Source organism: Neospora caninum, chromosome X (assembly GCF_000208865.1).
Source record: "Neospora caninum Liverpool complete genome, chromosome X".
NCBI classification, from domain to species: Eukaryota; Apicomplexa; class Conoidasida; order Eucoccidiorida; family Sarcocystidae; genus Neospora; species Neospora caninum.
Genome location: NC_018396.1, coordinates 893,717 through 921,637, shown reverse-complemented (window position 1 = coordinate 921,637; position 27,921 = coordinate 893,717). Strand labels below are relative to the sequence as shown.

The following is a 27,921-nucleotide window of genomic DNA, read 5'->3' as shown; positions in this document are numbered from 1 at the left end:
GTTCCCTGGTGTCGAAACAACGACAAAAGTGCACACCCGCCGCAGCCAGACTCGTGTCATGGCTACGAGAGGCGGAAGACGGTGTGTATATACGCCTGAGACACCACACTCCTTTTGACGATGAAGGCGCCGCCTGGCTAGTTTGGTTTCGCGGGCACGTGTCGCGAGAAGAAAATCAGAATTGTCGACGGGCAACTCAGAAGTCACATGCCCTGGCATGGGCAAATGCGGACGCGAATCTGCCGAAATTCCAAGTTTTTCCTTCCTACCGAGTCGCGCGCCCCGCCACGCGACGCGACACTGCTGGGCTTCTTGCCGGCACTGTCTCTTCCTCTCTGCAGCTGAAAAGCGGAAAAAGGGTACGGCACGGCCTCGAGACTGCAAGTATGCAGAAGCGGAGGAGGCGACGGTCACGCGAGTCGGAGGATGCTGCGTCGGTTCCGTCAGCTTGGCGTCGCACAAGTCAGTGCAGGCTGTTGGCGACGTGACGCAACGCGTGTTTTTTGAGAGAGAGATGAGATGGGAGACAGTCGCGGAACTCCGCGGTTCCCGCAGAGAATCGGAGACAAGACGCGAAGGCAGCTACCCGATTGGGAGAGGGTTTGTGTCTCGCGGGGCACACTGCTCCGATGCCGACGACAAGGCCGCAAAAAGACAAAAATTTCGAGACGTCTACTGCCCCCGGATAATACGAAGAGGCCTTCAAAGAGCACTGCGCCGCAGCAGCACTAGGTTCCGCTGTGACATCCTGTGGATTTCCGCGAAATTTGATAGTGTGGCGGAGAGGTGTCTGTCCGCCCGTCGCAAGTGCGGCGGCCTACCCGTGAGGTTCCTTCTCGCATGCGTTGCGACTTCTGGACGGTGCTCCTGCATGTGCTCTGTTTCTAAACCGTTTGACTCGTTGGACCCGTTCTCTCTCGCTTTGTTCACGGCCTGTGCACATTGCGTTTCCTCTGTTTTCTGCTGGCCGAAACGCGTCGCGCTTGCGACGGTTGCGCGCAGCCTACTGATTCATGCCTAGCCGCGAACGCGGCGTTCGTTGCTCAACAACGCTCGATGCGGCTCTCGCGTTTTCGCGTACTTTCCTCCGTCCGAAAACGCTTTTTGACACGGGAGCTCCCAGTTACGCTGCCCTCTCCGTTTTGGCTGGAGAGAAAAAGCTTCGCCTCCCGGTGGAGAGAAGAGAGATGCTCGTCTGTGGGGTGAGAGGCAGTCTCCTTTGCTGTGTCGTCTGCCAGGAAATGAGAGTGAACAGCCCTCCTCCTCCCTTTTCTTTTCTCCTGCCAGCTTCCCTCGATCTTTCTGTTGAGATCACGGCCTTTTGTTTGACAACGGCGAGTGGGATGCCCTCATTCCGCATCTTTTCCACCAATGCGCGCGACACAACCAGTCCCTGCGAATGAGTGTAGCGACTCGCCTCTGATCCTCCCCGGGAGATTGTGCCTGTTCTTTCCCCACGTTTTCGGTTCCTCTTTCCTCCAGAGCAATAGGCCATAGCACGAGCCTCTTACTCGAGTAGTGCACTGGTGAAGAACGCAAAAACCCTTTGCTTGACTCAGCCTAGTTGCCCCGCTGCTCTCCGCGAGGCCCCGTCGCCCAAGTCAGCAGATCCTCGGAACATGCGTGCCTTTCTCTTCCTCTCCGGTTTCTCTGCTTTGTCTTCCTGTCCTACTTGGTACAACATCTGGGTGCTCGGGCAGGGGGGTGTTCTACCGCTCTCTTCCCCTGCAAGCTTCAAGTCTCTCCGGCGTGTTCTCCGTCCTCTCTCGGCCTCCCTCACTTCCTGCCCCCGCTTCACTCGCCCCGTGCGTGCCCAAATTGACCCGCCTTGTCCCTCTCTGTGCTGCTTCTCGCCCTCCGCTCGTCTTCTGTCACCAGCTTCGGCATCTGTTCTTTCCACGCAACTTCCCTCGTGAGGCGCCACGGCAGGTTTCCTGTGGTTCCGTCTCCTCCGTTTTCGTCTTTCTCTTCCTTCCCCTCTTTCTCTCTTTGCGTTGCCAAGATGAAGTTGGATCCTGAGGTGCTGCGGTACATGACAAAGGAGGAATTCCGCATCCTGACGGCTGTGGAGATGGGCCACAAGAATCACGAGTTCGTGCCTCTGCCGCTGGTGGAGTCGATCGCCGCGTTGAAGCGGCATTCCATCCGGGATGTGATCTCGACGCTGTGCAAAAACAAGTTGCTCTACCGGTCCAACCAAAAGTACGAAGGCTTCAAACTCACCTACCTCGGCTACGACTACCTCGCGCTGCATGCATTCGTCAAACGAGGTGCCATCACCGGGGTCGGCGGCCGCATGGGTGTCGGAAAGGAAAGCGACATTCACCTCTGCCGAGACGAAGAGGGACGTGTTTTCGTTCTCAAGTTGCATCGCCTCGGTGAGTTCCAAACGGAGATGCGCATGCGCTTTTCCGTCGCTCGCAGGCGAGCGCGCGGACCTCACCGTCTCACAAGACACGCACTGCAGGCGTACGTGGAAATCCCGGACGTGTATCGAGATCGGTTGCAACTCGTGGTTTTCTACACGTCTTTCGGCCCACCTGGTGAAATGTGAACGGACGAGCTGTCTCATGCGGTCACCCCTATAGTCGGCGTTTCTGTATTTGCATTCCCTTATGTGCAAGCATATGTAGGTGGGGCATCAATCCACACAAATGCCGAGATTCGCATACACCTACAGATATAATATATGCATAATGTACGTATATATATATATATATATAGCGTTTACCGGAGTGTGTAAATAGGTTGGTTGCATCCATCGCTGTGAAGACGTGGACCGGCGTGGACGTTGTTGTTTCAGGACGGATTTCCTTCCGGTCGATTAAGCGCAACAGAGATTACCTCCAGCATCGCCAGCATGCAAGTTGGCTGTACCTCGCTCGACTCGCTGCACTGAAGGAATTCTCGTATTTGAAGGCCTTGCATGCGCACAAGTTTCCCGTCCCGGAACCCGTTGACGTGAATCGGCACGCGGTCCTCATGGAGCACATTGACGCCATTCCCTTTCGGGAGGTGAGACACCCGGCCTCCCCTCGCGTGTGGTCGAAGGCGCGGAGGCAAACTCGGAGGATTCGCCCACAGTCGCTCCGCGCTTCGCTGAGTGCAGGAATCGCCTTGTCTCCTCGAATCCGTCGAGTGGAAAGAAGGCCGGCTCGCCGTGTGCGTAAAGTATGCAAGACGCCTGCGTTACACGCCTCTCCGGCTGTGCGCGGCGCTGTCTTCGCCTGGCCGTAACTCCTCTCGCGGTTTGCCAGCACTCACGCATGCATCCCGCGCTGTCCATGTCTCGCGCAGGTCCGGGAACTCGCACATCCCCTCGTCGTTCTCGAGAAGCTGATGCGACTCATCGTCCGTCTCGCAAAGGCGGGTCTCATCCACGGCGATTTCAACGAGTTCAACTTGCTGATTGACGACGACGAACACGTCACAGTGATCGGTAGGTTGACGCGTCAGGCGCGCCGCGCACACAGCGATCCGGCGAGCTCACACTCCTGCGTATTATCTGGAAACACAAAACGAACTTCTTTTGTGGACGGTGGACGTGCGGTCTCCACGTCCCAACCGCTGACTTCGCATCTCCACTGGGAACAAAAGGGATGGTCGGCCCGTCCCGATGAAGGGCGAGGAAGTTGAATTTGGGCCAGCCGGACGGGCACCGGTACAGGAAAGACGCCGCGACAGCCACGAAGAACGAATCCAGATCTGAGGGCGGGGGCTCCCAGCTTGGAAGGGGGAAGCGTGAATGGAAGCAGCTCAGTCTTCTACATTGTTCTGGTAGTCAAATACGTTTCCTCGACATTTCGTTGATACGATGACATAAATACTAATAACCCACCGGTTTTGGATGGTATGGCCTTTAACCCCGCATATATTAGGCTAAAAGATACCGTTCACGTATCCTAAAAAAATCATATCAACAAAACGTTCTACAATAAATGAAGTATTTCCTACTGCAAAACTTCTGAATCAATATGTCCAGATGTTGTAGTTGAAAGCTCTTTGGATATCTGTGAACGGCGTATCAGCCAACCGGTTCGTAACACCCCTTCATATCGTACCTGAATGGTACTGAATAGCATAGTATGTGCGGCTAAAAGTACTATCATCCAAGAGCGGCGCGAACGCAACGTCAGGCGCGCCGCACACCGGAGAAAGGCGCCTCGGGTTTTTGCGGGTGTAGAGACCGGCGAACGCCTCGAGGAAACGCTCAACGTGCTACCCGGCTGGTTCAGAACTGTGTTGCATACCTGTGTTTCGTCTTTGCCCGTGATGGCACTCTCGAGGGCTTCAGGCTGTGGCGGTGTGCACCAGTCGGTGGTTTGGGAGTTGGAAAGGCGTTACGTTTCAGTGTTCACTTCCTTCAGATTATGGGAGCAGAGATACTCAAAGCGTAACCCCGTCCATGGAAATCAACAGGGGTTTCACTGATTGCGTTCATGAAAGATGGTTCGTTCATTCAGCCCCAAGGCTGCAGCGCACAGAGCTGTGGCGGGCGAGAGCTTTTTTCTGGAATCCTGTCTTGTGCATTTGTGCACGCCTTGCGCTTTTCAGATCTGCCACAGGTGGTGTCGATACACCACCCGAATGCGCGGCTGTACTTTGAACGCGACGTCGACTGCGTCAAGAGACTCTTTGAGCGAAAATTTTCGATCGAGGTCACCTGCGCTCCCAGGTGCGTCTATCCCGCGGTAGCGGGTACAGCCGTCAGACCCAGAAATGAACAAGAAACGCGACAAAGCTACAGGCTTAGAAGACACGCAGAGCGGTGTGCCCGTCACTCGCCAGTGGCTACTGCTTCCAGTTCCACACGTCCCGACCACGGCAAATGCGAATTCGAAACCGCCACTCAAGCCAGCTCACCACTCGGCGCGAATGTCCCTCTAGAGATTCATTTTTAAATTACATTTTCCTAGATATATATATATATATATATACCTCAACGCCATATATGTGAATATATATATATATATATGTATTTGTACATCCATATCCATATAAAGATATAAATATAAACAAAAAACTATGGATATGTATGTGGCCGGTCTGAGGTTCCAGTCTGGGTCTGGGGATGTGGTAGAAGCTGGTTTTATGTCTGTTGGCTGCGGTTTCTTGCAGCTTCGACGATGTGCTTCACGACATCGCTCAAACTGCGAAGGCGTCCCAGCTAGCGGGGGAAGAGCCCGACGCCGGGGAAGTCACCCTCGGCGAGGTTTTGAAGAAAGAGGATCTCCGTGCACTCGACGACGCCCTCGATGTGCTCCGACAACAGCGCGACGAAGAGGAAAACGGAGACGAGGACGAAGATGAGGAAGACGGAGATGAAGAAGACGATGGTGACGAAGATGAGGAAGACGGAGACTGGAACAGTGGGGCGTCAGGGGAGTCGGCGAACAGCTGCGAGAGAGACCGAAGCGCCTGCCGGAAAGCGGTGAGCCGTTGTCTGTTTTTTGTTCTGCGTTTTGGGCGGGCGATCCCGTTCAGCTGCTAAGTCGCGTGTCTGTGTGGTCTCTCTGTTTTCCTGAATCTAGGGCGATTCTCACGCGCGTCTTTGCTTCGTCACATTTCTGCTGTTGCGTTGTGTTCCTGCGGCGCCGCTTTAGGACCGAGAGGCCAGGGACTCTGGAGACGCGTCAGGACAGGAAGAGCGGGACGTGTCGAGTGAATCCGAAACCGACGGCAAGACCAGAAGGCAAAGGAGCAACCAGCGAGATCGGCGAAGGCCTGGCGGTCCGGCAAGCGGTTCATCCTCAGGTGGGCACACCTGAGGCGTCTCTGGAGCGTTTCGAGACTCCGTCGGGCCTCGGCGGCTCGGGCCGCTGCCGAGCACGGGAAGGAAAGCCGCGTCATGGCGAAGTCTGTCATTCCCGGGGATGCGTGGTGCCTCCTCGTTTCGCCGGAGACGGCAGCCGAACAGAAACACTCTTTTTCAGCGATTTGCTTCCCCTGTGGAAGGCAGACGATTTATCCCTCGACGCTCCGACATGTTCACGCATCTCTCTGTGTGTCCGGTGGGCACGCCGGAGAAGAAGGCCATCTATGCAAGTCGCTATTCCAAATAGGAACTCGGACCAGACTATCCACATGCTGTCCTGATCGCGTTTTTTGTTAGGAAAGTACACAGAACGTCTTCTTGTCAGTAGCGTCGATCCGCGTAGGTGGGCACATGTTCAAAGCAGCGAGGCTGTGTTCAAAACGTTCGTGCAACAGATGTTGCGCTTCCTTCTGAGTTGGCCGTGTTTCCTCTAGGCAACCAGTTTTGCGTCTTGCAGCATCTGCGTCGGCGGTCCGCGCCGCCCATGTGTCCCTCTCCACCTTGCGGTGTTTTCGCTGATAGGTCCCACATGTCGCGAGCGATGCGTGTGTTCGTTGAGTGTCTCCTTTGTTAGGCGGAAGCGAGGCAGAGTCCTCTGAAACTGACCAGACTGAGGCGACGGACGAACGGTCTTCAGAGGACGAGCAGGAGCCTCAGCAGATTCCCTGCTACCGCCCTAAACTCCGCAGGTATGTCCCGCATTTTTTAGGCCGGAGCGCATGCATGGCCGATGATCGGCTTCAGCCACTGACGCCTCGGCGGTCGACTCCTCAATCCCGCGCCTGGGATCTTAAGAAGACTTCCTTTCGTGGCAGGAGGGGAAGCAGGATTCTAGGTGGAGAATAGTCTAACTCTCTCTAGAATTTCAACATCTCTGCTGACGGGGATCCAGGAGTTGAACGCGTAATCAGCTGTGTATTCACCTACATACGTGCGCCACCACGTGCACACCACCAGCCTTCTGTCGGCGAGCACGGAGGTCCGAGATCTACATTCCTGGCATGCGATCGTTAGATTACTCTCTGTAGGCCGCAGCGCCAAAACGTGGATTCGTTTAATCCCGGTCTGGTCTGTTCGAACTATGGGCTGTGAGCGTGACAAGGAGCGCGGGGCAACTGGCGGATGCACAGATCATTAATTGGAGGTTGCATGCTGCGCGCACAGACTTTCGTGAAGCGAAGGAACCTCTTCTGCGCCCGTCCACATGGCTCAGGAGGAAACGTCCTCTGACGCCTCGCACGGCGACGCTTTGGCGCAACGCGAAAGGTGTTCCTCGCCGCTGGGACGTTTGAAGCGGGGCGCGGGGTTCTCGTTGACCGGAGAGTCCCGTCTTGCCGGACTGCATGCAGACTCTGAAACGGGGAATGTCCACGCCACGGGCTCTCTGTTGGTTTCTCTTTTCCCGATGCAGGCACGATCCCGCAACCGTTCGCAAGCGCGTCCAGCAAGGCGGGAAGAAGAAGGCGCGGCAAATGCGGAATGCCGGCCGAAACAAGAATCCAGAACGGATGAAGGCAAAAATGGAAGCAAAGAGCTACTACTGACCTGGCGCGGTGCCGAGACAGCGCACGAAAAACGCCTTAGTTTGCTGTGAGCAGAAATGTGGAAACCGACGCGTCGAGCATCCCATCTCGACGTTGACGCTTCTCACGACTCAAACTGTTAAACTTGTGCAGGATCTCCTTCTGGGACTTCCAGGTGCTTAAGCGTACATTTCATATCATCTGGAAGAGTAGATTATGATTGAGTAGCTTGGAAACGCTTTCACAAAATGTCCTCGTGGGGAAGCTGTGGGAGACGCGTCTGGCGAGAGAGTGTCAGCGGCTTGTAAGTCCGGCGAACCTCGTGCGCACGCGCTTGGGCTGTCACGCCTCGCGGGTGGTGCGACCTATACACCCCCCCGAAGCTTTTCGACACACATAGCTGGCGGGCATCATCGTTCAACACAGGACGTGAACGCCTGCCGACTTCATTGTGTCGCGCCGGAAAAAAGGTCACCGAAATAGGGCAGGAAGCGGTGCCTGTGTATCGAAATTCAAAGTTCGGAGAAATCGAGTTCTCTCCCAAATCTCCCGTCAAACGGGTTCCCAGTTCCGTAGGTTGAACTCTTACACTCCGAGCGGGGCGCCGCACGCGCAAGAGAGCAGTCGTCAGTGCGCAGCGCCCAGCCCGGCAAACCTCAAAAGCGAAAAACGCAAGACACCGGCTCTGAATTTGAAATGAGACTTGAGAGCTCTGCACGCACGCGCGCCGCGATAGCTCCCCCAGCACGAGACACGTCGCTGGGTCCGTGAGCTTCGAGCGGTGCTGTAGCTACACTCCAGATGCAAAAGCCGGGTGTCTGGACCTTTCAAGACAACGAACACGGGGAAAAGGCCCCCGTGCGCCCGCCAGTTTTCTGTTCAGGCCAGCACGTTTTCCCCACCTTTGGTGCGAGAGGCGAGCCCCTTCGTGTCTCGATAGGTTTCCGCGTTGCGGCGCCGTCCTTTTAAAAGTCGCGTAGACCTCTGTCCCGTCTTCGAACGTCGCATGCTTGAACATTTCGAGGCTATCTGTCTACCCGCTTGGCAGGCAGCAAATTTCGCTTCAGAGGGTTCCAACGCCCGACTGCGTTGAGCGGCGCCGTGAAGAACTTGGCGCCGGCTGTCGCGATTTGATTGAGAATCCACCCAAGGGTTTCGCCATGTTGCGATTGCCCGAGTTGCTGCTGCTACTGCTGTTTCGGCTTCCGGAATAACGCGCGCGTGGAACGCCGTTGTTTCACCGCCACGCAAAGGCTTGGTCATCCGCAACACGTTCGCAAGCAGACCTACCACCCGTATTTCATTGCAGTTTGGTATTTGTTCTGTCGATTCTTCGAGAGCATCTCCCACATCTCCAGCTCCTTCTCCGCGGCCTCCGCCGCCAGCCAGTTGATCTGAAGAAATCCGGCACGCGCACCGCACACAGATTCACCGTGGACTGTTCACGAGTCGCGCGTTGACAGGCACGACCACGCCCGAGCAGACGGCGGGTTTGAAACGCCCGCTTTCGTGTTCGGGAAACGCGGCGAGCACATGACCGGGGCGTGGACGAGTGAGAGGACGCACCTGGTGCTTTCGCTTCTGCATGCCGCGAGGCTCCTGCGTTTGGATGACGCCCTTGTCCTTTGCACTCCACACGTTTGTCGTGATGGTCAGTTTTTCCCGTTTCTTTTGTGCAGTCGCCCCGTAGAGTTGCGCATTCATTTGCCTGGGAAGCATCGGCGCACAAACGGAACAACAGCCCGGTCTTTCAGAATCACGGGCACCGCGCCTTTCCACTGCCTCGCAACTTCCCCCGCCAACTACGCAGCGAACAGAGACGGTGGCGTTTCAGGAAAGGCGTCGACACTCAAGAAACGCGGCAAAGTGCACGGATCCCGCCTTTCTCCGGAGTGTAGTGGGCACGTCCTCATGCGCATGTCCAAGAAGACAGATGCATGTCAGGTGTCCATACATCACTAGATCCCTTCGCTTCGGTCTCAGGCTCCGACTCTTCAACCGGGATTCCCTACCAGTTTGGGTCCCTCAAAGCGTCTCCTGACAGAACTCCCACGCGTGCTTGCTGCAGCTCTCGATACTGCAAGGCACAGAAACGAGACAACAGCTGGAAGCGTTGCCCACGGGACCGACTCGCCGTGCAGCGAACAGCCGAGAGGTCTGATTGTCAGTTCGACAAAGCCACGCCACACTCGGAAGACGCGGACAGCCCCTCCTGACGTTAATGCGTTTGCGTGCTGCTCTGGTTCCCCGTGCAGCTCCACTTCGCCCCCGTCCCCCCAAGAGCCTGTGTCCCCTCGCAGGTTCCCTTGTGCGCAGTGGCAGACTGAGCCGTTCCGCCACAGGAGGAGAAAAACGGACCACGGACGAGCTGCTACACGGAACCGCGCATCGCCAAAACGTCTGCAAGACGTTGCATGCAACAGAAGAAGCTGAGCCGCACACATATCTGCACATACGCCTGAAACGGGACAAGCCCCTGCCTCGACAACGCGGCTCTCCTTGTATCGCTGCGGTTCTCAGAGGAGGCAAAATGACGCTGCATGCGTTCCGATGCATCAGTGCCTCCGTTGTGTTGCTGTCTGCCTACCTCTCTCACAGACATGCCTTCCATCATTTGCGGCTGGCCAAATTCTCCGTCGGTGCCGAGTCCTGCGTCTGCTGCGCTGCCCCACACATCCGCTGCGACGACGTCTTCGCTCGGAGCTTCCGGCCCGTAGAGCGGGGCTGCGGCCTGTGCGATCTCGGCGATCGTGTTGACTTCGGAGTTCGTTTTCAGAGACCCCGACCCAAGCGCGCCCGACGGCTCAGCGACACCGGCGCGCGCCGGCAAGGGCGTGATGGGTTCTGTTTTCACAGGCGCAGCGGTCGGTGACTCGTCGTTGTCGTCTTCATTGTACGCTGAGAAGAGAGAAAACAGGGGGCCTGACCCACTCTCCGCTTCGTCTCCCTCGTCGTCGCCTCCCCCCTCATCACCGCCCCGCTCCTCGGCACCGTCCGAAACCTCCAGGAGCAGCCGCCTTTGTTTGGGTGGGTTCTCCGCCTCCACAGCCCCGTCGGGTTCACCTGAGGCGGCATCTGCTGCCGACGCCCTGTCGCGAGCCCCGTCCTCTATCTCCTTGACTCGCTTCAACGCGTTCCCTGGCGCACGCGTTCTCGGACCCTCGCCATTGTTTCCAAAGCCCTTAGCTCGCCCGAGCCGGAGTGCTGACAAGTTCCAGCCGTCCCCCTGGGCGCCACCGCCGGCAGTCCCGCTTTGGGGCTTGGGAAGCATCCGAAGCAGCGCTTGCCCGCGGCTGCTCGGCGGCGGTAAGCCGTCGGCCTCGGGAGACGAGTTCGCATGTAGGTTTTCCCTTGCCTTTTTCCGACGATGCTGCTGGAGCTTTAGCTGTCGAAATTCCTCGAGGTCTTCCTCTTCCGCATTCGTGAAGACACCGCGGCCGTACTGGAGAAGCGGCACATTATCGGGCCCCAACACAACGTCTGGAGAGGGTGCTGCCTGCGGCACGGGAAGTCGGCTGTCGCTTTTGCCTTTTCCGTCTCCCTCGCTCGGGACCCGTGAAGACGCAGGCGTGGAACCCCCCACAGCAGACTCGAACTTCCCTTCGCTCTTGGGAACAGGGAACGGCAGACTCGACGACGTTCGCAAAGAGTTCGCGAACGATGTTGGTTTCGCAAAGAGATCATGCGCGGTCACCGAGGAACCGGATCGGTCCCCCGCCCCAACAATTGTGGGGCAACACATCTGCAATCGAGTGAGGTTCACAGGGGGTTTCGTGCGCGAGGTTGAGAACTCCGGTTGAATGCTCGAAGCTGAGCCTGTCCAACTGCCGGGACCTGAACCATCCTTGCCTCCCGCTGTGGCCGATGTTGGGGCTGACGGACTCTCATCGTCCTCAGCGTAGGACGAAAGGATTGCTCCCAGCATTTGTAGGCCGACAAGCGAAAAGCGTCGTGTCTCGCGAACAGGGCCCTGTAAATGCAAACGGTGTGAAGAGCTGTTCACCGTAAAACGACGATGGAACAAGCGACATTCAAAAATTCCCAGTTGGAAGAGGAAAAGGGGCTACGCAGTCACAGCCAACCAACCTCCGAGTTTTCTAGTGAGACGGGTACAGACGCCTGACAGCCTCTAGAAGAATACGAAAGGAACACTTCCGTCTAGCTCCTCGGATCCACCTGAGATCCCTTGTTTCGAGCGTGCGCAGGGCCAAGGCTGTGAACAAAACCCGATCTCTCCTTTTTTGGCGGCTGACGGTGGCTTCGATTCAGCTGGAGTACGACGACATGGCCGAATTTGCTGCGAAACAGAAACGGTTTCCAGAAGTGACTCGTGGTTAAGCATCTGCATGTAAAGAGTAAAAAGCGAAAGAAGTCAAATAAAGAAAAGTATGTTCCGGCCGGCAGGAAGCGAAAAACACGTCTTTTTCTTACGGCCGCGATTGGTCTTCGGACGGATGGCCGTTGTTCAGAACGGTCAGTGCGGTTTTTTGGGGTGCTCCTAACGAACCGACATTGAACGCTTTTCCGAACTGAAAATTGCTGCAGCACTTGGAACAAGATTTCCGGAGGAGATGTTTCTTTCGAGAAGGAAACTTCCGGGAGTCGGTGTCTATTCCTGCATGCACAGATTCTCATGCTGCGCAAACTATCGAGCCACCCGCATGCAAGATAGAGTTTTTTCTCTGACCGCAGGCAAAATCCAATACTCACGATTGCCGTCGCAGTCACGATTTCTCATTGTCCCCTTCCTCTTCCTCGAGTCTCTCGTCTCCTCCCTCCCCACTGCAACGTCGCTGCAAGCATTTCTCCTTTCGGTTCTGCACTCACGAAGGGTGCTTCAGCTGGATTAGCACAACTCTCAACATTTTCAAACGCACCTATCGTGTACAGCTCCCGGGGCACAGTAGTGCTTGGCAGTGCACGCAATCTCAGTCTAGACATTTCCCTACGAAGTCAGCTCCGTAGGCCAAACAACCACAGTAGTTCTTCATGTGTAGCTGTAGGGCAGTGTTTTAACTGAGGTTAATAAGGTGTAATAGTTTTCCATAACTGAGAACAACTAGTCAACATCCCTTGTAAACCAGACGGAGGAGCGTGCACTCGTTCCACTCGTTTTTTACATTCGTTGTTTGGAGGCAGCGACTCTATTGTTCCACCAACCACATACATAACGTTTCGTTTGGCGGCCTTCAGTTCTGGAGGAGGATCACCGCGAGTGTTTTTATGCAACATCGCAACTACGCGTGACCGCCAGATAACTGCCGATAGAGTTTCCCAAATGAGTGACACATATTGAGCGAAGTGTAAATCGTAGACACACAAGCCAACTGGGAGGCTGCGGTGGCCTGCGCGTCAAGTTGATCCTATTATAGGAGTATTGCCAATTTCTTCAGTTAAACATCATCATGTGCTGCTGACCACAGCAGGAAAAGAAAAAGAATAATTGAAGCAGTGCATGGTCGGTGACACACTGGGCAGAAAGCGCCGAAGGCAGATTGCTGGGAGTGCTGTCAAACCAAGCGACGCCAGCTGTCTTCCCAACAACTGCAAACGGATGTTCGGTACAGTAGATCGGCTTCGGCGCTAGGCTAGTCTCCAGCAACCAGCAGCTTCTACTTGTCTCAGCGGCAGGCCACGCTTTCACGTGGCCCTGCTCCCCGTAGAAAGAACCACCGCGCGGAATACCGCAGCCAGCCACAGGCTTTCAAACAAAGCGGAGCACCCATTTGCGATTAGACACGATGTCGTGTCGCCGTACGAGGGTACCCCGGATATAGAGACGCGGGCGGCAATTCCGTAAATATCGCACTGAGCCATGATGGAGTTACACCGAAAAGGGGGGTGCGTCGTTGCGACGGGGTAGTGTGTGCTACTCATTGAGACGCGGGTAGCGCGTCTTGGGACCTCGCTGCGTAGCAGCTCGCGACACGGCATCTTCAAAACAGAGCGCACTGCTTCTTCTCAGTTTTATTTATACGTCGTGTCCACGAGTTACACATGAGGTCAGATAGTTTGTGGTATTTGCGTCAGCAGTCTGTGAGGTACGCCCCCCGGTCCGCCCCCGTGCTGTCCCCACGATTTTTCCCACGTAGTGCTTCACTGTGCCCGCGCATCCCTTTTTACAGTGCCACCATGCCTGGTAAACAGGTGCGACGCACTGCGTTTTCAGCAGTTTTGTTGGTGGCCGCGGCGGCACTCGGTGCCTCGCGAGATCCCACAGGGGATGTGCCGGAAGTGAATGTGACTTGGGAAGCCCTACCGAGAGCCGGGTGTGTTCACGCCACCGTACCTAGTCAATCTGAGGCTCCAGGTGAACAGCAGTCGTCCCCATTGGTGAAAGAAGAGGAGAAGAACGAGCAGCGAGAGGACGAGGACGGCGAAGAGGAAGAACAAGGCAGCTTGGACGTGCTAGAGGAGTTGGCCGTGCTGCGGCGTGAAATTGATGCGCGCACAAACCCCCCGGGGCTAAAGCGTGGCTTGGCAGGTCTTATTGCGGCCGTTGCCGTGCTTGCGGCCCGGAACCGATTCCCGCGGTTATTCCCAAGAACCGCATCCCTTTTTGTGGCACTGCCGGCAGCGCTTTTCAGTGCAGTGTTTTTGAGCAAATACTTCTCGCATGGCCGTCGAATGAGGAACCCGCCGAAAACCTTCATGGATGAAATAAAAGCCCGTGTGCCGTTTAGCGGCTATGGGCAAGAGAAATCGAACAAGAAGAAAAAGGGGAAAAAAGCCTCTCGCAAGCACGAAAGAAATTGAATCCTTCGGGAACTCGGAGAGGCTGATTACACGGCGGCATTTTGTTTTCGACCTCGAGGTGTCATTGTTTACGCGGGTATTTACCGGCGTCGCACAACCCCGCGGTAGTGCGTATCCGACGAACCTGCTATACGACGGTGTCAGCGCCACTGAGTTAAAATGCAGCACGAGGCAGCGACCCTGCTTTCATGCGGAGTCAACAGGGTAGAGAAACGCAAATCTTTGCATTTCTATGTGGCAGCCAACCATGTGTTTGTGTGGATTGCCATTCGTGGTGCTTGACGAGACATTTGGCGCACCGATGTCGGAATACCGGCAGACGTTTGTTCCGTGCCATTGTGAAGTTAACATTGTTAACTGCATCAGTTCCTCGCAGCTCATAAACGAGCTCATGTAGAACCGGTTACACAGAGTTGTCAACAACCACCGGTCTGTGAATACCGTGTTGCATGTTTATGCAGGAAATTAACACAGCATTATCCCCCTGTTGTTCTTTCCACGGAGCCGCATTCAGACTCGTGCCGAGCTAGTGACTGCGAAACTTATCACAAAAATAAAGTCGGATATTCGGCGACGTGGACCGCAGACACACGCTGCAGCGTTAACACAGAAGGATGTTCAGTCGATCGGCGTCAGTCGCAGGCGAAACAAAGAATGGGAAGCTTTTTTTGTATGACACTAGTACGATTTTCATGTGCAGTCCGGTTTAAGACATTGAGACAGCCAATAGTTACAAGGCAGCACGCGAACGCTTGATCTCATACAGCCATCACTGCTGTGTAGCAAAAGCAAACTGACAATTCGTTTTGGGGAAAGGCTTGATTCAGGGACAGTACGGCGGGGCAGTGAAGATGACTCCGGATGAGTGCACGCTCTTTTCCGTGCGTTTGGAGTTTCGCTACCTGGTGCCAGGAGCGCCCCCTTAGTCCGTGGCGGTACGCCACTTGCAAACAAAATCACTAGCGAACAGAAGAAAGGGGGACGTTTATTATCAGGAAGTGAATTGGTGAATGAGAAAGGTGTCGGAGAGAAGAGTCATGCTTTGTACGTTGTTTCTAGTCAGGGCTTTCCCTCGTTTTCTGAGGATCTTCGTGTTGGTCCGTGAGGGTCCAACATTCAAGGGAATCCGAATAAAGGTAGGCAGTGTATCTGTAACAGACGTGCGCGTGAAAGGGCTTTCCTGCAGGGCTGCAGATGAAGTAAAAGCCCGCCTTAAAAAATTTGTAACGCCTATTGCCGAGGAGCCGTCCGGCGGCACTTGTTTGGCGCCTCATTTTTAATCGGGTCGTCTCCTTTCTCATGCGTGATAAGTATCTTGGTATTACATTTGCATGTGATAAACTTCGGGTAAACAGCTGTAGGGCAACGCTTCCGATCGCTGCGCCCTCGAGAGAGGAGGCACTACAGCACTCGAGATGATCTACAGGACGGGAGTCGTGTGGGTTGCTTAAAAACGGACGTCCAGGTCACCCACGGGACAAAAAGATGGTGCAGGCGGCGACGGTTTTCCGTTAGTCGTCGCGGCAGCCGCACACCCAAGAGTTCCCAGGAGGAGTGCTACGAAGCCACCATCCAGGATTTCACGTAAAACATCATTATCGTTCTAGGATCTACAACAGCTGCACTGAATCAAGAGCTTGGTGCTTCGCGCGTGCTGCTCACGAGCGCGACGTAGCCAATTCAACGCGCGTCCGCCTGGACGCCCGTTATGTCTCCTCGCCTGGGAGATTACCGTGGTGGAAAGCATTTGAACAGCATTGGATCTTACAAGAAGACTGAGTGACAAAAAGAGAAGCGCAGCTTCAGCCAACTAAACAATTTCCACTGTCTCCATGCCGGTGTCGCCCTCTGTGCGCAACAAAATCCTTCCGGCAAGCGGGCGCCGTGTTGGCTGCAACTTCAAAACGCATGCAGTTTCGGGCACACGCAGGCGCGTGGCCAGCCTCTCGTGCGGCAGCTGAAAACGAGCGGCTTCTTTGCCCTCCACGCCTTCTGCCTCCTTCTCCAGCTGTTCATACCTTTCTCCAGATGCGCACCGCGGATTGTAGCTACGAAAAAGAGGTATTACGTATGCGATTCCCCTGTTCTACGTCCTGTGCACATTCCAGAGTCACGACGTGGCATTCCGCGGGGGGTGCTCACATATATACACTTGTCGTGTGCCAGTATCGCCGAGATTCGCGTGACTCCGCCTGTGTTTCTGGGCGTTTTTCGAAACCCTTCAGTGCCGCTCTGACCTGATCGCTTGCCCGGCCCCCTCGCCGCTGGTCTATATATGCGACTTCTTTGCCGCACGAGAGTGTTCCCCCTTTTTCTGCTGAGAAGCTGAAACGCGCAGCAGTTCTGCCTTCTCTGGGAACGTGTCTGACCTTTCGTGCCGCGCGCGCCTTCCAATGCTTGACTCTTGCCTTTCCAGCGGTGATCTCGCTCGTCCCCCTCGTCGCTCTTTTTCCAGTTTCCGCCATGGCGCTCAGTCCGCTGCGCAAGCGCGTCGCGTACTTCTACGACCCGGACATCGGGAGCTACTACTATGGCCCCGGGCATCCAATGAAGCCTCAGCGAATTCGCATGGCGCATGCACTTGTTCTCTCCTACGATCTGTACAAGCATATGGTAAGCAGAGCGGACCGATTTCGTGACAGAAAACGGTCAGCCCCTGCGGGTGCTCTCCGTGTCTCGCCAGCCTTCACTGTGTTCGTGCGGGACGACGGAGAGGTGGAGAGATATAGAGATAGAGAGGGAGAGAGATATAGTCAGAGAGGAAGAGAGATACAGATACAGACCCCGTACAGTCGCCTTTTTTGCATGCCCGCCAGCGAGTGAAAAGAAAACGGAGAACGGTCCATCCACACAGAGGGCGCCGAATCGCTGTGTGCCCTCTTCTTCGAAGAAGGACCGACGACGAAGCGACGACGCCGCAGTGCTGTTTTGGCCGGCGGGTGCGACACTTTTCAGGATATGTGTCTGTGCGGCTTTAAGCTGTGCGCCACGACACATCAGGCAGCCCGCGTCACTGAACAAAAAACAGTCCATGGCCCGTGTCCCATTTCTCATCCCGTTGTCTTTCGGCGCGCGCCGCGTTTCCCACCGACAGCTCAGAGAATCGAGATAAGCATGGATAGCTCAAGAGACTTTGTTGAGGAAGTGAAAATCTGATGGCGGGACTCTGCGACACTCTTTTTGTTACGCTGTTGACGTCCCCGTGTCGACGCCGCCGCTCAACTAGAGGAAGGGTCACCGCACGTGAACGTCTTCCCAGGCACAGACCTGGCTCGGCGCAACGGCCGGTTGATGTCGCGCAATCTCTGTTTCGCTTGATGTCTTTTATTTTTTTCTTGCCAGAGATTCCTTCACAAATCGTGTCTGGGACGTGCTGGAACACAGGTCTGTTTTTCCCCTCTGCCGGTGTCCCGTGCTCGTGCAGGAAGTGTACAGACCCCACAAGTCGATCGAGCCCGAGCTGTGCCTGTTTCACTCCAGCGACTACATCTCCTTTCTCTCGTCTGTGTCTCCTGAGAACTACAAGGAATTTTCTCTCCAACTCAAAAACTTCAATGTGGGCGAGGCCACGGACTGCCCCGTCTTCGACGGCCTCTTCACCTTCCAGCAAGCATGTGCAGGTATGTCCAGGCTTCCGCGTCGTCTCGGTTTCGTGTCAACAGGTGTGCTGCGGTGGGCATTGGAAAAAAATGAGGGAGCGAACAGCGCTTTCGACCGACCCCACGTTCCGTCTCACCCCCTACGGAAGGGCACAGGTTCCCCATGAGGTCCACCAGTGTACATACACTTTAAACCCAAAGGCGTGTGCGGCGTCGTCTTGTCTGGCGCCGGCCGTGCTCCGCTCGCGGCCGTCAAGGCGCCTGCGTCGTGCGTCGGTCGCGTCGCCCGTCTTTCTCTTCACGGGTTGGGGCGTTTGTCACGCTTCTGGATTTGTGTGTAGGCGCGTCGATCGATGCAGCGAAGAAGTTGAATCACCACCAGGCAGACATTTGCGTGAACTGGTCTGGTGGGCTGCACCACGCAAAACGCTCGGAAGCCTCCGGTTTCTGCTACATCAACGACATCGTTTTGGGGATTCTCGAGCTGCTGAAGTACCACGCCCGGGTGATGTACATCGACATCGACATCCACCACGGCGACGGCGTCGAGGAGGCGTTCTACGTGTCGCACCGCGTAATGACTGTCTCCTTCCACAAATTCGGAGACTTTTTCCCGGGAACCGGCGACGTGACCGACGTGGGTGCCAGCCAGGGGAAATACTACGCGGTGAACGTCCCGCTGAACGACGGGATGGACGACGACTCCTTCGTCGCTCTGTTTAAGCCGGTGATCACCAAGTGCGTCGACGTGTACCGGCCGGGCGCGATCGTGCTCCAGTGCGGCGCCGACAGTCTGACGGGGGACCGGCTCGGCAAGTTCAACTTGACCATCAAGGGCCACGCTGCGTGCGTCGCGTTCGTGAAGTCCCTGGACATTCCGCTGCTCGTCCTCGGCGGTGGCGGGTACACCATTCGGAACGTCGCCAGGTGCTGGGCGTACGAGACGGGCGTGGTTCTCGACCGACACCGCGAGATGTCTCCGCACGTGCCTTTGAACGATTACTACGACTACTATGCGCCTGACTTCCAACTACATCTCACGCCGTCGTCGATCCCGAACTCGAACTCCCCTGAACACCTCGAGAAAATCAAAACGCGCGTCCTCTCCAACCTCGGCTACCTCGAGCACGCCCCTGGCGTCCAGTTCGCCTACGTCCCGCCCGACTTCTTCGGGGAAGACAACGACGACGAAGACGAGTTCATGCAAAACCAAGTCGAGAACGAGGGAGGCGGCAGAGCCGCTGGCGCCTCGACTGCGACCTCAGCTGCGCCCTACAGAATCCGCAGAAAAGACTACGCAAACGATTTCGAAGATATGGCCGACAGGGACCAGAAAGTGCCGATCTAAAACTGGCGCCGAGAGCGACGCAGAGGCCAGCGCAGTGTCTGTCGAGCGTAAACGCTGGAGGGCGTCTGTCGAGGTGGGCATACGATTTTCAGCGATGATGGCACGGTTCGCGGAAGAGGTTCCAAAGCGTCAACGCAAGGTGTGTGGCGCGGTGGTGGAGGAACAGAGTCGAATGAACAAATGTCTGTCCAGTCTCTTGGAACAAAAGTAGGCCTTGTGAGAGCGTATCGCGCGCACAGATGGACAGGAAGCGACGGAACGGGTGGGGTCGTGGAGATGAGCGGATGACAAATCTCTCGCTGGCGGACTTGCATGTTCTGGGACGAGTTTCTCTGTATTGAGTTTGCTCCTTGGCTCGGGGAACCCGGCGAGGAGAGGGGGCGCGGCGCGGCCCCGCGCGTACGGTATACGCTTCGGAAGGAGCGTTTTCGGAGTTCGGTAGAGCCAAGAGAAGAAAGCGTGGATTTTGAGCAGTGTGTGAGTAAAGCGCTGTCTTTGGGGAAGACGCTTGGTCTTGTTCTCTGTTGCCGAGTGTCCAGACTCGCATCGATCCCGCGGCGGCGCCCCGCACCTCGGCGCCTGCCGAGATGGTTCTGTACGATTCGGACTGCCGCATGTGATTCACGAAGGAGAGGCGACAAAAGTGGAATCATTTGCGTGGCAACCGAAAGCCGTCAAGCGGGAGATGACGATGGTTCCCCCGGTGCACGGCATGGCAGTGGTTTACGCGTGCACAGGGGTGTATGCATGGCGATGTAAAGACTTACTGCATATATATAGTACTTATTCTTATATATATATATATATATATACATTCGTTTGCGAGGAAAGGACGCGCAATGGCGCGATACGGGAGGCAGGCGTTCCGGTTCCGTTCGGCTCTTGTGTAAACACGGGAGGTGAGGAAGAGTGGGAGACCGGGAGATGAGTAAGGGAAAAGGAAGGGGAGAGCGCGACGAGGGCGCGAGTGTCCCTCTGCGCGAGGAGGTTGGTAGCGAAAGGATGTAGAGGGGATGAGGCAGGCAAGCTCCATGGATGAAGAGTGAGAAAGCAGGCTTCGTCCTCTGCAAGTCATTTTTACTAGGGATATTCCCACTTATGTCCTACCAGAATTTTTTTGTCTCCTCTGGTGGGAGCTTGAAACATCGGTTTTTTCAGGTGTATGTACTCTGAAAGTGCTGAGAACGGGCTTCAGCCCACGTGTCGCATTCTTCTTCAAGCTCGTCAATTCCACTGCTTCGTTTTGTATCTTGGCGCAGGCTTTATGTGGAGAGAAGCAGGCCTGCAAGATATTCTCCCTCTCATACTCTGATTGGACACACTGGCCGCGGCGCTCCAGAGAGAAGTCAGCTGCGTTCTCATTCGGGATGGGTTTTTCTTTGTGGCCCGGGCACAGCGGTCCTGTGGAGGTTTTGTGTCCTTTTTTTCCTGTCGATCCCTTCACAAGCCCACGTTTCCGGCTAAGACAAAGGCTCTTGAGCTGTCATTCAGGAGTATGTTTTCTCCTTCCAATCGAGAGAAACTCGAAACTCCTCATGTACAAGATCGACAGTGCAGAAGCTCCACCCACATCCTTGTACAATTCGCATCTGTCTTCTTGCGTCTGCGGACAAGTTTTCATGTGACTGAGTGAAGTCGAGGTGTACGTACTCAGGGGGAGATGTAGGCACACTTCAGCAAGGGTGCTTACGGCGCTACGGGTGTCGGTACACCCAGCACCCGTGTATGTACTGCGAGGTATCTTCCAGTGCGGCGCTCGCACTCGGGAGGGTTGAAGGGCAAGTCGTTCAAGGCACGGAGGCAATTTCGGATTTTTGTCTTTTTGCGTCCCTCGTAAATCCGTTCTGTCGGTTTTTGCACCCCTCTTGCCGCCCCTCGTCGTCCATGCGCTCCGGCAGAGCCGAATGCGTTCGCCTACCGCACCCCTGTGGCCGACTCCTATGTGAATGCAGACAATCTAAATAATCTCCACGAACGCCTCCTTTCACACCGCGTAATCGAACTCAGTATGACGATCCTGTTGCTTGGTGACTCGGAACGAATCCACACAACCGCAGAGCTCCACCAGCATATTTATATACATGTATATAATACCTATAAATTTATACATGTGTATATGCAACGATGTACATTGCAAAACGCGCGCACACCTTGCCAGCACGCACAGGCACACATCTCAACACAGGCGCTTCCCAGAGACTGCAGACCGTCGAGCCACGAAGTACGACAGACACACGGAAGTGTAAATACACCTCTTGCGACTTTCCATTCCCTGACCTTTCAGCGAGGAGAGCAGTTGTCAATAGAACAGACGTGGGTAGCGTTCCACACGGTGGAGGTACACCACCGAAACTGTTCGGAACGCTCCCTCTAGAGAAGCGCTCCGGACGACGGCTTTCGGGGAATGAGGAGAATGTCAATGGTGAAGAGCATGCTTTGAACCTCCTGGTGAATCACGAAGTCGCGCTCGGCCTCCCAGCCGAGAAGCGCAATTTCCTCGACAGTCTCGACGATGCTGGTCTGCATCTTCAGAGGGGGGTTTCGCGCCTCTTCTTTCTCGTCGTGGAAGTGCAGGGACGGCACCGGCTTGCGTTCTGTCTCTTCTCCTGTGAGGCTGGTGCCTGGCTCTCGTGCGTCGGCATAGTGGTCTCGACGCATTTGACACAGGCTGTCGCCGTCTTCGAAGAACGCGCATGTTGAGTTGGCCGCATCGCCCTTGCCGCGTCCGCAGAAGCTCGAGGCGTCTCGTCGCGTGACTGGGGTGTCTGTCCACCGCTCGTTCTCGCCTTCGCTTGAGGACTTCCTCCGCCGAGTCTCACTTTCGCGGACGGCTTGTGCCGCCACGCGGAGAAACTCCAGAAGCAGGACGTCCTCCTTCTCCATCAGCGACAGCAGCTGCGCGACGCGCTGAGAGGAACACGAAGAGGAAGAAGACGGAGAAGACAAGGAACAAGAAAAAGAATCAGCGGTCGCACGAGAAGCCCGCGGCTGCTCTAAGGCACTATCTAGGGGAAGCAAAAAGTCGAAACTCCCCGTGACAATGCAACAGAGGAAACGCGCGGTTCGAACATGGTCCACTTCTCGCAAACGAAATGTGGAAGGCGAGGACGCAACGGAGATCCACGGAGGGCTGGAAGCCGCGGAACCAGCAGGAGCCGAGGGCGCCGGAGACTCGACACATGCTGAGAGAGACGAAGAAGAGGGAGAAGAGGGATGCGTCGCCAACTCTGAATGCTTAGGAGATGAGGAAGGACTACTTGCTTGTCCATTTGTGGGCGACTGACACACCACCAGCGGTGCGCCTTTGCCTCCCCCCTCTCCTTCTCCCCGAGCTTCGTTTCCGCGTTCTCCGTCGCCCTCGAGTACGGCCCGACCTGTCACCTCCGCTCTCGCCTCCGCGCTCGCCTTCGCTGTCAGCTCTACGTCCTCGTGACGATCTCCCCTCCCGCTCTCGCTGCCGTCTGTCGGATGCTGGCTCGGCTGCGCATCTTCCCACGCGCGCTCCGCTCTCTCCAGAGCACACAGAGTTCGCCACCAGCGCAACGCCGAGAAGAAGACAGGTGGGTAGAGGACCAGCGTCGCGCAGGAGGCGGCGTCGGCGAGTGTATTGACTCCGTGGGGGAGCCAGAGGTTTCGAACCCGCTCGAGACTCCACTGCGCTGAAGCCAGCCGGCGGGTGTCGGCTTGGAAAGCCGAGACAGCAGGGGCAGCGAAGGAAGAGCAAGCGTCGTCAGGCGGAGACAGAGCAGCTGAAGGAGAGGGCGGAACGGGAGAAGGCACGGGTGGAGAGACAGGACGGAACCTCGACACGCGTGAAGCGCTGGACGCTGAGGCTGTCAACACGCGTCCCTGCAGACCGGCTCGGCGTACACCGGAAGCTGGTAGGTGCCCAGAGGAGAACGGCAGGGAGACGAGCCTCATGAATGCATCCAGTGTGTGTTCTGTCAGTTTCCAGAAAGCGTCTTCGTCCAGCTTGTACTCGGTTTCGGAAACACGCTGTCGGCCGTGCCCGTCGCCACCTTCACCGCCTTCCCCGCACGCCCGCGTTCCGGGGGTCGGCCTCGGCACCCCGCGCGTGTGCGAGTCTAGGCGGACGAGACTCGCCAGAGTCTTTCGGGTGTACATACACACCATTTCGAGCGTCGTCTCGCCATCCGCAGCGCTGGAGTCTTCCGCGGAACCAGAGGGGCTGGTTTCCCCACTGGCGCCTGGTCTTAGCGGTCCTCGACACTGCCTCTCTTCTGGCGCGCAAGGTTCGCCAGGGGGCCGTGTGGGGTTTGCCTCTCTTTCATCTCTTCCCTCCCTCGCGTGTGGTTCGCGCGTCTCTGCGTCTGCGCTGTCTGTTTCCGTGTCATCGCTGCGTTCGTTTCTCGTCAGTCGCGCTCCGTCGCGGGCTGCTTCCCTGTGAACGCTGCAAAAACCCTCTTTCATCCCCTCGATTGCGTCGCCTCTTTTCCCGTCTGCCCCCGCCAGCTGGTCGCCGTCCGTGGCGTCTCGCTCAGCTCCGCGCTCTTCGAGAAACTTTGCAGTCTGCGGACCCAGCACGGGAGGGAGCGCCGCCAGGAGCGCGACGGGGGGTTCCCTGAGAGCGAACGCGTAAGTTTGGAACACTCGCGCAAAATCCCCAAGAGAGAGAAGGGGTGACGCGCCTGAAATCGAAGACGAGACACTCGCCGAAAAATAGAGGGAGAAATGAGAACCACACGACGAAGACGGAGAAGAAGACGGTGGAGAAGCAGAGGAAGGAAACGGCTGCGCCAGGTACGAAACGAGCGTGTGTTCGAGGGCATCCCACTGTGGCGAGAATCGCCGACCAAACGGAAGGCGCGAAAGTGCCGAGAGAGCCGTTAAGACGTGGCTGAGAGGTACGGGCTCTGGCGCGAGGGCCGGAAGGACAGCGCGTCGAGCCCACGCGACCTGCTGCGCGTGTCCATCTCGAAAAAGAGTCACTGGGTTGGCGCTGCCTGACGCGTAAGGACGGGGCACGGTCGGAATCGCGGCGAACCCCGTCAGGTCTTTGTTGATTGCGCAGACGAGATCGACGGGGACTTTCCCGAAACGCGTGCATGCGGCGAGAATGGCGTTCACGCAGTCCGACGACAGGCCGTAAGCAGAAGCACGCGAAGCGCCCAAGGCAAGTGGATGTGGAGACGCGCTCGAAGGGAGGAAGGCCGCTCTGAGGCGGGTGTTGCAGGCGCGCTGAAAGAGCGCAACGAGCTCGTCCTGGAGCTGAGAGAGCCACGCGGCAGGCACAGGCGATGCGCCTCCAGGGCCCCGCGGCCAAACGGCAGACGGCGCCGGACGAGAGGCAGGGGCGGAGGGACGGGAAGGTGCGTGCAACTGGGGAAGAGAGCCGAGCCCCACGTAGACACTGGAGAAGGCCCGGAGGGTGTACACCAGAATGTCCAAAGGCACGTCGTCGAGTCTGCTTTCCACGCGTCGACACAAGAGATCGAAGAGGCGGGAAAGTCCAGGATTCGTTAAAAAGAAGGCCGAAGAAGAAGGGGAATTCGCAAATACCGCCGCATACGCATCTGCCAGCAGTTTCTCAGGGAGCCCGGGGGCTGCGCTGACGTTCTTCGCCTTCTTTCCTTTCTTCGCCTGCTTCTCGGCGTGTCTCGCCGGCCCTTCCGCGTCCGCCTCCCGTTCAAGGCACCTCAACACGGGGTCCAGAATCTCCTCGAAAACGCCCACTCTCTCCTGCTCCCGCAGCGCCCCGCAGCGAGCCGCCGCCGCCGCTGTCAGCGCCAGCGGCCGCAGCGGAAACTCCTGCGAGGCCACGCGCAGCGTCGGGACGCTCAGCAACTCGCGCCAGACCAGGGCGAGAAGCGAAGACGAATCGGGCGACGCCGAAGCGGGCGAGAGCGAGGAAGCATCTGAGGAAGGCGGGTTGAGCGCGGCAGCGAAGGGGCAGAAGGTGAGGGCGTTGGCAAGCATCCCGAGGTAGGTCGGGGAGAAAGGAAGCGGCCGCGAAGAGGCGGAAGCTGAGAGACCAGTGGGCGAGGAGCCTGGCGCCGATACCGAGAGAGATGAGAGGGGAGAATCGAGAGAAGACGGGAGCGCCCGTTGATGGGTTTGGAGAAGAAGGCGCGCCTGGCTGTGGTGTTCCGCCAGCGCCGCGTGCAAGTGGGGAAGGAGCCAGGAACGGAGAAAACCTCTCCAGAAATGTTTTGTCTCATCGAGCTTTTCCGCTTTCCACTGCCTGCCACCCTCACTCGCCTTCTCCGCGGCATCCGCGAGTCGACAAAACACGTGTGCAGCCTTCGCATACGTCTCGCCGTCTATAGGGTGAAGCTCCTCGGCGGTCTCTGAGCAAAGCTCGCCATCTCGAGCGAGACTGTCGGGCCGGCTGCGCGCGGCCCCGGCGCTTCCGGACGCAGTGCGGTGCGGCTCAAGAGATGCGGGCAAGGCGAAGGCCTCTGCAGAGAGACGACCTTTTCTCCGTGGTCGCGCGACGTCTTCCGCGGGAAGCCTCAAGAGCGCAGCAGGCGAAAGCAGGACAGTCCGCGCGTCTCCGAGACCGGCGCCCTCTCGCCCCTTTTCGGCCTCCCCCTCGCCTGTCAGGGGCCGCGGTGCTGAGGCTGAGAGGCGCAGAAGCCGGTGACCTACGAGCGCGGCAACTTCCGCAGCGAGATCGGAAAGTGAAGAAGACAAAGACGACGAAGACAAAGGAGACGAAGACACATAGGGAGATGAGGAAGATAAAGAGGGAGGATACGGAGATGAATGAGAGAGGTCTTGGGGGGCAGAAGACGACCGGGAAGACAGCGACGAGCACGGCGACGCGCGAAACGGAGAAGACGCGTCGTGGGAGAGAGGCAGGGAAGATTTGCTTCGTGAGGCGAGAGTGAAGAAGAAGAACGCCGTCTCGCAGAGAGTAGCGGGGGAGAGGAGATGGGCGCGAGCTGCAACTTCGTTTGCAAGGCGGAACGGCAGCCGAAGGGAGGAAGCAGACTGCCGGGAAGTTTCACCCGAGACACCCGCACTCGATACGCAGGTGGGATGCGTCTCCCACTGGGCGAATGTGCCGGCGTCTAGCCGCTCCTCGAGTTCCGGCTTAAGGCCCTCTGCTCTCCGGTCTCGCTGGCCGCGAGCGCTTGCCAGGGTCTCCGTTCTTTCCGCTTCCAGCTCTCGCCTCCCCGCTGCCTCTTCCTTCGCTCTCCCGCACTCCTTCGCCGGCGACGTCGCCGACCCCTGGGTTTTCTCTTCCGGTGTATATACACCGGAAGTTGCCGCAGGACCCGCGTTCTGTGCGCCCGCGACGGGAACGCCTCGGAGAGCGTCGAAGGCGTCGTGAGCGAGGAGAGCTTCGTGAGCAATCACGACGTCAAACATGTTCCGCAGGTGCCGGGGCCGATAGGCAGGCAGGTGACTCAACAGATGTTGAAGCCCCGCAGTGAACAACAGACGGCCAACGCGCACCGAAGCTGGCGCGTCTCGCTCTTTTCCACACAACGACAGAGACACAGAGGACGGAGAAGACACAGAAGCAGAAACAGCTGGAGGGGAATGGGCAAGATTAGACGAGGAACGGCAAAGTTCCGTTTCTCTTGTGTGGCGGTGCTCGTCCGATTGGCGCGACCGTCCGCCTCCGCGCCGTGAGCTCCCGTCTCCGTCGGCTCCTTTGTCTTCTCGCGCGGCGGAGGCAGCCACAAAGCGCTCGGCTGCGAGAAGAAGCGTTTGGACATCTCTGGCCGGCCAGAGCGGAAGTTGAGGTGCCGCGATTTCGGCGACTTTCAGAAAAAGAGGAGGCGAAAAGAAGCCGCCCCGCGCACACCAACTGAGGAGCAGCGAGAGCTCGGCCGGCGCGAGAAACTCGAGAGGAAGAAGACCCTCGCCGAGGGCCTGCCTTTCCAGCTGTCTCCACAGGAGAGACACGTCCGCTTCTCGCTGGCGGCGAGTCTCTCCAGACAGGCGCGCGAGCGACGCAGCCTCCGTCGCCGCTTTCCTCGCGAGTTTGACGAGGCCACAAAACTCGTGTGGCTCGGCGAAACACGACGCAGGATCGCGGCGAGAAGCCGAAGGCGATGAGGCAGAGACAGCAGAGGAAGTCGACGAAGCAGAGGAAGCAGAGGAATGGGATGTGCGAGGGGCGGCGCCGCGAGAGGGACGGGAGGAGGCAGGAGCAAGCGATGGACACTCTGGGGATGCATGTCTGCGAGCGACGCCCTTGGGGAAGGCCTGAGGGGAGAGCGGAGCACGCGGCTCAGCTCGACCCTCGAACGATCGCTCCTTGTCTCGACGCGCTTCAGAGACCGCGTCCGGCGCGCGCCACTTGTTGGGCGTCGCATTTCCTCGTGCTGGATCGGCCGACCCTGGGGGCTTTCCTCGCCTTTCTGTCTGTCTGTCGACGCTGCCGCTGCCGTCATCGGCCGTGAGCTCTTCGAACACACTCGCAGCCTGTCTTTCGCGGCCCTCTCGTGTTCTACGGGAAGCCCCGCCAGGGAGGGCGGGCGACAAAGCTCGTGGCGCGCGCTGTCTTTGTCGAAACGCAGGTTGAGAGGTCGAGCTGAGACTCCGACAACCTCTCAATGTTTGGAGGCCGCACGCCTGGCCACCGAACAGGCTCTTGCAGAAATCGTCGCTGCTCGCCGGAGGAGAACAGAACTGGGTCGAAGGCGTGGATGGGAAGAGACCTAAACGCGGAAAATCGCGGTCGTCGCCTAAGAGTGCCCAGCGGTCGCCTGCAACACAACCGAGGCTTCTGCTGTGGGCACCTTGTTGGCTGTACACACGCCCCAGATCCGGGTGGTGTGTCGCCCCACGGAACGAAAAATCTGGCCCCCATGCAGACGTGGAAGAGCACAGCGAATGAGAGCGGAACAATGGAGAGGTTTCGGTGTCCGTTATGTGACTGGGAACCATCCCTATTGAGTCCAT

The 27,921-nt window shown here is 57.3% G+C and overlaps 5 protein-coding genes across 5 annotated transcripts; 3 read left to right on the top strand and 2 right to left on the bottom strand.

Annotated features, from left to right (window-relative positions):
• Positions 1–2,002: 2,002 nt before the first annotated feature.
• NCLIV_045890 (putative RIO1 family domain-containing protein) lies at positions 2,003–7,359 on the top strand (the record flags this gene model as incomplete). Its single annotated transcript, XM_003884139.1, has 8 exons — positions 2,003–2,378; positions 2,804–3,015; positions 3,298–3,439; positions 4,555–4,675; positions 5,119–5,431; positions 5,604–5,754; positions 6,390–6,504; positions 7,227–7,359. 8 exons carry the CDS (start codon positions 2,003–2,005, stop codon positions 7,357–7,359), a joined length of 1,563 nt encoding a protein of 520 aa, XP_003884188.1.
• Positions 7,360–8,624: 1,265 nt separating this feature from the next.
• NCLIV_045880 (conserved hypothetical protein) lies at positions 8,625–11,263 on the bottom strand (the record flags this gene model as incomplete). The annotated part of the gene is made up of 4 exons (XM_003884138.1): positions 8,625–8,732; positions 8,905–9,046; positions 9,351–9,415; positions 9,926–11,263. The coding sequence occupies 4 exons, from the start codon at positions 11,261–11,263 to the stop codon at positions 8,625–8,627; spliced, it is 1,653 nt and encodes a 550-aa protein (XP_003884187.1).
• Positions 11,264–13,470: 2,207 nt separating this feature from the next.
• On the top strand, positions 13,471–14,094 carry NCLIV_045870 (uncharacterized protein; the record flags this gene model as incomplete). The annotated part of the gene is made up of 1 exon (XM_003884137.1): positions 13,471–14,094. The coding sequence occupies one exon, from the start codon at positions 13,471–13,473 to the stop codon at positions 14,092–14,094; it is 624 nt and encodes a 207-aa protein (XP_003884186.1).
• A 2,463-nt stretch (positions 14,095–16,557) lies between these two features.
• Positions 16,558–19,041, top strand: NCLIV_045860 (hypothetical protein; the record flags this gene model as incomplete). Its single annotated transcript, XM_003884136.1, has 3 exons — positions 16,558–16,707; positions 17,519–17,714; positions 18,035–19,041. 3 exons carry the CDS (start codon positions 16,558–16,560, stop codon positions 19,039–19,041), a joined length of 1,353 nt encoding a protein of 450 aa, XP_003884185.1.
• Positions 19,042–21,411: 2,370 nt separating this feature from the next.
• Positions 21,412–27,921, bottom strand: NCLIV_045850 (conserved hypothetical protein; the record flags this gene model as incomplete). The annotated part of the gene is made up of 1 exon (XM_003884135.1): positions 21,412–27,921. The coding sequence occupies one exon, from the start codon at positions 27,919–27,921 to the stop codon at positions 21,412–21,414; it is 6,510 nt and encodes a 2,169-aa protein (XP_003884184.1).